Here is an 11,147-nt window from a genome sequence, read left to right on the forward strand (position 1 = left end):
AGGAAAATAGAGTGCTCACGAGTCATGTTTGGGCTAACCGTAGTTTGGGTTGCATGTGTGTGTTACCGAGGGAGAAGAAGTGTGCCTATGAAGAAGAATTGTGAGTGGGCAGGGGAGGAGAAAGGTGCTTTATGACCGTGTGTTGTCGAGGAAGAAAAAGTGTGCGTGCGGTGGAGTGTGTTGAGGGTTGCATAAAGTGCGAGAGGGTGTGGGTTCATCGGAGGTGCTGCAACTGATGGAGATTTCAACGAGGGAGGGTTTCACTGGTAGTTTGCCTCGGGAAACTGTTTTGTCAGCGGTTTGCCAAAAAGAGTGCATACATCCACAGGTTTAAAGTAGACAGATGAAAAAATTATGTAATGTTTTAAACATTAGCAGTTTGATAATTTATCAATCTTATTTCATTTTTTCTAATTTTGTTCCTTCTATTCCCATTGTCTTCGGTATACCCTTTGGTGTTGCCCCCAACAATTTCAAATAGTTAATCACGGTTCAATCCGACCAAAACCAAAATAAAAATAAAAATGAACAATAGGGAAAATATGACTGATTTTCCTACGATATACAAGAGGAAAGTAATCAAACAAAAATATTTATAATTTTACGCATCTATTATTTAATTATAATCTGTTGTAAAATAAATAAGGGTGTATCTGTAAAATTTGACTTATTTAATCTATAGTCCCGTTTTGGAACTCTAAAAGTTGTCTTGGTGAACAAGTACTTAACATTTCCTTCTGTTATAAATGATTACCATGAAGTTAACAAGCATCAAACAAAATATAAGAGATAGAGTTAGAAAGACAACGCCAAAATTAACGTGAAAACCCGGGGAGAAGACCACGGTCAAAACAGAACATCGATAGAAATCCACCAGTAGAAGACGAAGTTTATAATCCTATAGAAAGAGATGAACAAACACAACTATGGTGTGTGTATGATGATATTTCGATAACACTTCTTCCGTCCACACCAGGGGCGTTGCCCCTTTGACACCCGTCTTTTGGTCGTACAAGGATCAATCTACTCTTATACAAGTGTGCGCTTCGCACCTCATAACATGTATAAAAACAAGTGAAGATCCTCTTTAGCTCTCGTATATTTACCCCTTACACCAAAATAAAACCGGTGACACTAAAATCAACACCACAAACTCCATGGGATTAATCAAGATGCACGGCTAGGGCTGTAAACAAACACGAACGGAGGCTTGTCCATGTTCGTTCGTTTAACTTAACTGAACAAACGAACGAACACGAACGGTAAACGAACGAAAATATTTGTGTTCGTGTTCGTTCGTTTAGAAATCAGGTGTGTTCGTGTTCGTTTATGTTCGTTCGTTAACATGCTAAACGAACGAACGTAAACGAACGGGCTAAACGAACATAAATAAATGTTACTTAAATTAAAAGTAAATAAACAAAAGAGTATATATTAAATTTAATATATAAACGAACGAATATAAACGAACGAACGAGATTCTTGTTCGTGTTCGTTCGTTTAACGAAAGAACAAAAAAATTTGTTCATGTCCATTAATTTATTAAATAAACGAACTTTCCGCCGAACGGTTCACGAACAATTCAACATGATATATAGTCCGCAAAATAAAAGAAAACAAATTGAAAACCGAATATAATGTTGGGATTTGGGCATGCTCTATATAGAAGAGACATATTCAAAGATACATCTCAAATTTGAAGGCAATCAAGCAAATAAAAACATGATCATGAATTCATAATACCATAAGCTTCTATTGCTTTTTCAGTAAAAGAGGGCCAACATTATCTTCGTTAGCTTTGTTGTGCTTTACATGGCTACCATCACAAAGTGGGAAAGTCCCAGACCTCCAACACCTACGGAATCACAACTCAACATCAATTCATAGCAAATCAACTTAATTATATGAATCAAAATCATTTCCAAACTGATCAATTTTTGAAACCTATTGAAATAATCGATGAAATCGATAAGGTGGAAGAAACAGAAACCTGCAGTAAGCAGTGACGGGATTAGAGAGTTCCGTAACGACGACGGAATCGACGACTTTGTCTTCGTTCTTCCTGATTTCAGGATTTATACCACCACCCTCTGCTCTCACCGCCACCATCCGCCGTGAGGAGCGTATCGTAACTCCACCGCCTATGGTGGATCTTTTGAGTGCCTGCGGTGATGATGATAAGGCAAAAGGAATCCCGACTCCGACTATGCTCGCCATCGATCTGTGTTTTCTCTGCAATTGGTTGGTAGAAAGATTGTTATGGTGAAGGAGATAGTGAACTTGTGGAGAACACGCTCCGTGTATGAAGTTTTACATGCGGATACTCCCTCCGCCACACGATTGTTAGGAATGATGGCCCACTTTGAGAAAGTACGTAGAAAAAATTACATTTTTAGTCCTTGTAATTTCATGAAAACTGCTATTTTTGTTTACATGTGGAAAAAGGAATCCACAAAATATCCATGTCGGAGAATCTGTTCGAGGTGCTCGTACTTAATGGTATAATTTGATCTCAAAAATGAAAATAACGATAAATTAGAATTATAGGAACGAAAACCGTAATTTTAAAATCATAGGGATAAAAGATAGAATTGTTAACAAACCATAGGGACTAAAAACGTAATTCATTTGAGCATTTATTACCCCTTTTTGATAAAATTAAATTGTTAAAAATATATATTTTCTATGGGCCTTCGAGAATCATCTGTAAAATTGGGCCTACTAGTTTGAAATGGAATTGAAACGGCCCAAAGGAAGCCAGTGGAATCGTCGTCCATACTCCAAGAAGAGCGACTATTGTTTAGACTTCTCTCTGCTACTAGAAACGTCGATTGATCGGTCGATCGATCGATCGGAATCCAACTGAAGCAAGAGAATAACTGTGTGAAAATGGCGAACCTGCTTCGATGCCAGAGAATTGGCTGTAACGCTACTTTCACGGAAGACGATAATCCTGAGGATTCCTGCACTTATCACGAATCGGTCGGTGGTCCATTTACCCTTTTCTTTTTCCCCTAAATCATCCCCGGTTTTCTATGCATTTAATTTCGAGGTTAATCATTATGATATCAAAGAAGAGAAACTATTTTAATTTTCCATTAAGCTGTTGTTGAATACATTAGTAATTGATTACATAATTGTTGGTTCGGCAATCACTTGTTAGATAGTACAATTAGAGACTGTAATGTGCTTTTTAGTTCATTCAGAGAACCGAGTGGTAGAGTTTTTTTAACATTTGAACTTTTGAGTTTGAAGTTTGAGTTCTATGATCCAAACATATGTATGCAGTTGAATTTGAGCCCGATAATGTACACATAGAAGGTTGCTATTCCAAAAAAAGCCGAAGAAAATTTATATTTCAGCCATGGCACAATTGCTATTTGAAAAGCAGTAAAACAGGATAGTTTTGTTGAAAAAGCCCTAACCCACTTGAACTGAAGTAAGTACGATCAGAAATATGAATTAAAGGTGAAGTGGGCTTCCTTTAAGCAATGGAAGGTCAAGGTGCAATGTTTATCAATTGATAACAGATTATTTCACCAACTTGATTTATTTAATTGCAAAAAAAAACATGAGTTCTTTGGTAAGAAAACCTAACCGTGATTTGGAACAATGTTTTCAAAGGACAATGAAGGGAAAAAATTAGATGCTCCAGCATGAAAAGATATTTTGGATATTGTAAGCCGATTAAATTGATCACTCAGCTTACCACATTTTTGACATGAATTTGATGCACTATGTGTTGTAGCAACTTCATCAACTGTGTGGATTTTGGCCACTTGCTAGCATCTAATCTATCTGTGAAGTGTGTATTACCAATGTAATAGTTTATATTTACCATAGTTATATAACTTAGGTTGATGTTATTTATTGAAGCAAAATCAGACTGTAAAATTAGTAGTTAAGTATTTTTCTTGTTATCAGGTCCATTTACCAACCATTTCTTTGTTACAGTTTGGTCAGTAGTATGTTCTGTAATTGAATTTGCCTTCAGTTATAAAGTGTCACATCATCATATAAATCTCTTAGTGTGAGTTTTACATTCATCTTAAAACTGATTCAATTAGTGCTGTCTCCCAACTTTTAACTTTTTGGTCATATTTGTTAATCATGAATTGTCTCTTTGTCAGTTTCTTGGTGATGAAGGTCTAATTTGTTTGTTTTGTATGCATGGGCTTTGTTTACCGATCGGGCATTTTTATTTCTTCAGGGAGTAAGTTTCTATTTTATACCTAATTGATTTTTATTTACATCTCGTTTGCCATTAGCTTATCATATATACAAATGCCAACTACTTCTGCTTCAGCCTTTGTTTCACGATGGTATGAAAGAGTGGAGCTGTTGCAAAAAAAGGAGTCATGATTTCAGCTTATTTCTGGAAATTCCCGGGTATGCTTTGCAGAGTGTTGATCTGTTTTGGGTTCCACTTAATGAGCTAAACGTTTCTGTATTAGTATATACTTTTTGTTACCTCGATTTTAAGCAGTGAGGTCTATATTCCCATTTTTTGTTCATCGGACAAATGGAATATATAGCTTGATGGCAAATGTGTTATACCGATTTCAACGTGTGTTGCCTTTTCTTGTATGTTCAATTTTGAGAAATACAAAAACTTCAATTTTCCACTCTAACTCATATAATATAGACATATAGCTACTAGTATTTACTTTAGAGTGGATTAAGATGTTCTCCATTGGAAGGTATCTCACACTCAGAGCAGGAGCTAAAGTTGGAATATCTCAATGTTGCTCCTTTTTGTGTGTCACATGTATGTAACCTACTTTCTTTTTCTGGGTGTTCCTCAAGGGAAAGATAGCTTTGAATTAATGTTTTAAATTTCAGCTGGTGTGACATGTTTTTGTTTATGGTTTCAAAGGGTGAAAGTGAAATTGGTATATGTATGTATAACTTTTGGCTCTAATTAGAACATCTTATGTTATTTCTTTTTGGAAAACTAATGCACTGCTCGCTTAGTATTGAGGATTGAAACCTCGATCTAGAGTTTTGATTGGTAGTTTAATTCACACTGATGTGAATATCTTTGATTTTTTTTTTTCATTGGGCCAAATATCTCTTGATTAGTAGTTTAATTCACACTGATGTGAGTACTGTTGACGTTTTTCTTCCATATGCATATATCATTGCATCTTACATTTTCGGTTAATGACTCGATCTTTTCTCATTTAAGATGCAAGATGGGTAAACATACAACTGAAAAGCCAACCATAGCAAAGGCTACTGCTGCCCCCAAGCAAGCAATCAAAACATCCGCTCCTGCAAATAATGTGTCAACTAAAGAAGCATGTCCCAGGTGTCGTCAAGGATTCTTTTGCTCCGACCATGGTATTCATTCAAATTTGCCTCAAGTTATCAAACTTGGTTGATTTAAAAAAATAGAAGTTTATATGAGTTCTTAGTTGCTAAAATCATTCCTCTTTGAACCCATTTTTTTCTTGATCCTTGATTCTATTCAAAACTCTCTCCATAGCCACATCAAATGCGTCTTTCATGTCTTTCACAACTTCATGTGACTTTGCATACACAATTCTTGGAATGTATTCGATCACTTTTTCTCTCATCTGCCTCATTTCATCTTTCTACCCGAATTTCTCAACAAGGCATTTTATGGGTTCCCTTTTAAAACCTCCATCAGAATTGATCGTTCTTCTTGAGAACACATGTCGTGCCAGCAAAACAGAAGAGGGTTGTGCAGGTACGTGTACAAACAAACTTCTGTCGTATTTCAACGTTGGTGGTTAGTGGGATGGGAAACATCGATGTTTAAATACTCCCGTGAGTTACACTTGATCAGAAGGCACATATTTCTCGTTCCGAGTAAAATAGATGCTACGCGGACCCCAATCTTCGACCTTGGACCGGCAGAAATCCCATGTGATGCGGCATATCGTGATGAAGTGATTCCAACCGTTCTATTTATCCAGGAGGGTTGAACGTGTACCTGGTTCAACATCATATGGCCGTGACGATCATGGTTGTCAGTCGTGTAATTATTCGTCTATAAGTATTTTCCGATGTCAAGGCTTGACATGGAATAGAATGTAGTATGCCGTAGCAGATTCGGTATCTAGTTTTCTGCACCAGTAGTACAACATTCGATTATGATATATCATTTCTGATGCAAACTTATCCGTCCAATACCGTTGGAAAATATTTATGGACGAATAATTATACGGCAGATGACCGTGATCATTACTGCCATATGATGTTGAGGTGAGTATACAATTAACCTTATTGGAAGAGATTGAACGGTTGGGATCACTTTATCACGATGTGCGGCATCACATGGAATTTTTGCCGGTCTAAGGACGAAGATTGGGGCTCGTGTCACATTTATTTACCCTGGATGAGAAACTCACCTGTATTTTGATCAAGCGTAAATCGTGGGACTATGAAGATGTTGGTGTTCTCTATCCCACCGGATTCTACTCCACATCTGATGTTGTAACATGGCAGGAGTTTGTTTGTACATATACCCGCACAACCCTCGTCTATTTTGCTGGTGCCACACGTGGTCTCATCAAGAACGATCTTTTTAGAACTTGTATTGAAACTCCTCGGGTTATGGCTGGTGGTTGACTGGGGGAGGTCAAAATGCTCTAAGGGGACTTCATTGATTATCACAATTCACGAGAATATACTGTTTTTTCTTCAAGTCCCTAAGCTTTTGTCATTGAAGATGCTTATTTGATATGTTAATCTTTTGTGATTTATAAGACCTTTATGTTCTCAAACTTATAAAAATACATTACACCTTACTGGACCCCTGGATGATGTATATTGTTGTAACTGATGTTAAACACAGTCCTTGGCGAGAGCCGAGAGTATGAGAGATGGCTCTGTTTCTAAACTTTTTATGTTGAAGCAAAAATACTTTCATGTGAGATGGCTAGTAGCAGCGCTTCTAATCCTGTTTTTACTTCATTAGGTTCACAAGCAAAAGATATGAATTCTAAATCCTCGTTTCAAGTTCAATCTACTTCGAAGGAAGTTAATCTAGATTTGCAGGCAACTGTCAAAGCTCCAGCAAAGAAAGTCATCGACATAAACCAGCCCCGGACTTGCAAAAACAAGGGATGTGGTCAAACTTTCAAAGAAATTGATAACCATGACACTGCGTGTAATTACCACCCCGGTCCTGCTGTCTTCCATGACCGAATGAGAGGGGTGAGATTATAGCTTTTGTATATGCATTGATACACCAACATCAAAATCTTCTTGCGTATTTGTTTTTGGTAAAAGTTTTTTTTAATGTGGGGTGGGAAGATGCAACATTTATCTATTCTAGGCACCATAAATAATTTTCACCAAAACCGAAGGGTGTTTAGCTGATATATAACTGATAAAGCCCAACTTTCGTGGAGGTTAAGGGTTCATGCCTCACCAATGGTGAAGGGTGTGCGAGTTTTTCTGTATATAGATACTGTATACTTCCAAAGAGTTATTGCCAAATCGTGGGTTTAACCTAGTTATGTTCGGGTTCTTTTATTACCTTTCAGCATGCTTGCTTGTAACTGTGATCTGTATGCTGCAGTGGAAATGCTGTGACATTCATGTGAAGGAATTTGACGAGTTCATGACCATTCAACCATGTGCTAAGGGATGGCACAATGCAGATCCAGAATCATAACAAGCAGAAGCCTGCAAGATTTAGGCATTTAATTTGTTTACTTCAACTGGCTGTTCTGCTGTAGAACTGAGTACTTTCATCAGTATTGAGGTGCACCTTTCTTCCTATGATCAAGCTTTTATATAATGATGAGGTGCCTTGAGTTTGTTATAACTTTATGTTTTATATGTTCAATACCGTGTCCATCGTTCTCTGTTGTGTGGTTCACATCTTTGTTTATTGGAACATCATCATCACTTCATTACATCCCATAATGGAATTCAAATATTAGATGACCTTTTTATCTTTTTACTGAGATCATCTAAACGAATAGTTGCTAAAACACGTAGGATTGGCCATATATTTACTGAAATCTTGGTTGTAACTGTTAAATATTCTTTTTCTGCCATATATTTGAACCATACAACTGTCAATATATTTCCCACTTTTCCATTTTATAGTGACTTAATATTTATTTAGAACCGCACTATAAAACGAGTTTGGTAACTATGAATTGCCTCTACTTGCTACTGCTATGACTGGTGTTCGTTGCTATCTATATGGCTGTACTCACCTTTGTCTGGTTCCATTTATGGAAATGTACTATTGTGCTTTATAAAAGCTTTTGGCATGTCCATAATCAAGGTGGGGTGGATGGGGGTGGGATATATGCAGATATGACCTCTTCCTCAAATAGTATAGTGATTGTTTCCATGAAAACCCTTGCAAAATAAAGTCTTCAAAGGATTTACGAGAGGAGGTGATTAAAAAGAACCTAAAACAAGAAACAACGAAAATGGAGGTAGAAGTAGACAACAAGATGGAAGCAGAAGTTACACAAAAATGTAGTCCAGGTAAGAAAAATTTCCCGCCCCTAGTAACATAGGACTTCGGTAACCTAACTGCCGGCTCACTAAGGGACGGTTTACCAAACGTTTACTAGGTGAGGATGGCAAGAATCAAGAATCTTACTTAGCAAGGACCACATGGTGTATCTAGAATAGTAGTAGTTAGTGAAACAAAAAGACTACAAAATAGGAATAGGGAGTAGTAGTAGTTAGTGAAACAAATAGAATCACGTTCTAAAGATGCCTATTAACCATAGTCTACAAGATAGGGTATAATGACAGATCGAGAGGCTCGACTAGAAAGAATAGAGAATCTTAGTTGGTAAGAGGTATAGCAAAGACCGGGAATCTTACCTGGTAAATGAGGGGGAAGACGTTTACCCAGTTAGCGCTTTTTGGATAAGAGATACTTACCAACAATTCATTTTGATTGCCAAGAATGTTATCCAATTAGGTAAGTGAGAGTGGTGTCTCTTGCCGGTAAGCGTTTGGTAAACGTCCCGCTTCTAGTTTGCTACCTTAGTTGTATGTCTTCAATAACTTCTATTAGAGGTCTTGTCCAAGGTTCATGTATCCTTGTATTGTTTGGTTCAAGTTGGATCACATGTATCCTTGTATTGTTTGGTTCAAGCAAATATAACTTAGAAATTAGAAAGTAAGGGCAGTTTATCAAACACTTACCGGTAAGCGCTTACCGGTAAACTTAACACTATCATTTACTTACCGGATGAGATTTTAGTCCACTAAATGCAACAATTTACCCGGTAAGCGCTTACCGTGGTAAGAGTCATCGCCCTCACTTTCCGGGTAAGATTATTGATTCTTACCATATTTATCCAGTAAGGTAATATGACTTGGTGTTCACTTACCTGAGTAAGCGTTTGGTAAACGGCCCTAAGAGTTGCAAATATCAATGTTTTTTTTTTCTTTCCCAAAGGAATTTCAGTCGAGGGCATTGGGTTCCTGTACAGTGTACATGATCACCTATATTAAAACAAGTAGTTGAACCCAACTCTCTACCAAATCTCGACAGAACAAGTAAAATGACAATTTATTTCTCATGAGTTGTTTATATATTGATTAATTTATGTAATTTATTAAGTTATAATGAAATAATCGTTTTTATAAAAAAAAATATCATTAGAAAGTTTTCATAAAACAAAATAAAAAGTTTATGTAGTTTCCAATTTTTATTTTATCCCCTTTTATACATTATTTTTTTAATTAATATATAATAAATTAATAAAAATATAAAAACCATATAAAAAATGAAAGTTTAAAAAACATAAAATACATTAAATAAAATTTATAGAATGAATAAAATCTAAAAATGAGACACTTGATGTTTTAAATAAAAATTTAGTTTTATTTTAAGGTTATATTGATAAAATATAAGTCTATTTCATCTTGTTCTAAGAGACGATGAAACAATCCATTCTACTTTTCGATGAAAGTAGTGAAAAGTGTAACATAAATCCCTGTTTTGTTATTTCCAATGTGCAAATGCAAATCATCTCCGATGCATATTCCATTCATAGCTTTTAAAATGGTTTTGATGCATTGGAGTCAAAAGCTTTTTGTAATTAAAAATTTATTTTACACCACCTCTTAAATCATATTTTCATTTTACACCTTATATCTTCATTAATTAATCTAATTCATTAAATGCTTATAATAAAACCAAATATACTTTATAACTGAAAATCTCTCGAGAAGACCATTAAAATGACACCAATATTGAATATCTAAAAAGTATAAAAATATACTCATCATCTTTTATTTTTTGAATGAATTGATTTTTTGTATCTTTGTCATTATATTCTTGTATTTTTTTTAATCATCTTTCGTTTATGGAAGATCCTAAACAATGTAAAATTGGCTCCAAAATGTATGATAAAATGTTTTGTGACAATTGAATACAATGTATTTATGATGGTTTTTTAGGAGGGATTGCATGTCACAATTAAATAGAAGAGTATGAACATTAAGTTTTAAGTGATCAAAAGCTTTTGAAAAGGTTATTGTATTGGGGAAGATTTTTAAGAATGAGTTTTTGTTAAAATAAGTTAGTGGAAAGCTGATTTGACAAAAATAAGTTACGGTGAGAAACGTAAGAACATATCTCAACTCTTGATCACTTTTAATTTCATGTTCATTCATGAAATTGCGCTTTAGAAGAAAATTGATCCGGTGCATCATAATGCACCTCATTAATATTGACACCTAATTAAGATTGATTCAAAGGTAGAGATCATTTCTTACACTTGTCCTCGGAATCCAATCCTGAATTTTTTGGATAAAATATAAGTCAATTTTGATTGGGTTGGTTTAATTGGATGGGTGATTTTGTACTTTTACTTTTTAGTTCAATGATGCTTTTAGGGCATCTTCAACTTATCATCAAATATGTGTACTTGTTTTTAGCGTGTTTAGTGTGAAATGTGTACTTGTTTTTAGCGTGTTTAGTGTGAAATGATTTGTACTTTAGTATTTGCTTTAGAAGTGGGGTTATATCATTCTCAATTCTCAATCCTACTGCAAAATATACTAAAAAAATGGTAGGTTCAATCGAACTCTAAAAGAATTCAACTTCAACCATATATTAAAAAAAACATTAAAAATTATATTCTAATAATAAATATATATATATATATATATATATATATATATTA

At 35.2% G+C, this 11,147-nt stretch overlaps 2 protein-coding genes across 2 annotated transcripts; one reads left to right on the plus strand and one right to left on the minus strand.

The window, feature by feature from the left end:
- Window positions 1–1,542: 1,542 nt before the first annotated feature.
- On the minus strand, window positions 1,543–2,307 carry LOC112525192 (CDGSH iron-sulfur domain-containing protein NEET). The gene is made up of 2 exons (XM_025135208.1): window positions 1,991–2,307; window positions 1,543–1,855 (listed from the first exon to the last, which is right to left on the minus strand). The coding sequence occupies exons 1-2, from the start codon at window positions 2,215–2,217 to the stop codon at window positions 1,753–1,755; spliced, it is 330 nt and encodes a 109-aa protein (XP_024990976.1). The 5' UTR covers window positions 2,218–2,307; the 3' UTR covers window positions 1,543–1,752.
- Window positions 2,308–2,752: 445 nt separating this feature from the next.
- On the plus strand, window positions 2,753–7,887 carry LOC112519354 (cysteine and histidine-rich domain-containing protein RAR1). The gene is made up of 6 exons (XM_025127421.1): window positions 2,753–2,982; window positions 4,211–4,213; window positions 4,307–4,389; window positions 5,189–5,343; window positions 6,947–7,185; window positions 7,553–7,887. Exons 1-6 carry the CDS (start codon window positions 2,890–2,892, stop codon window positions 7,646–7,648), a joined length of 669 nt encoding a protein of 222 aa, XP_024983189.1. The 5' UTR covers window positions 2,753–2,889; the 3' UTR covers window positions 7,649–7,887.
- Window positions 7,888–11,147: the final 3,260 nt, after the last annotated feature.

This window comes from Cynara cardunculus (assembly GCF_001531365.2).
Source record: "Cynara cardunculus var. scolymus isolate 2C chromosome LG 1, CcrdV1, whole genome shotgun sequence".
In the NCBI taxonomy this organism is placed as follows: Eukaryota; Viridiplantae; Streptophyta; class Magnoliopsida; order Asterales; family Asteraceae; genus Cynara; species Cynara cardunculus.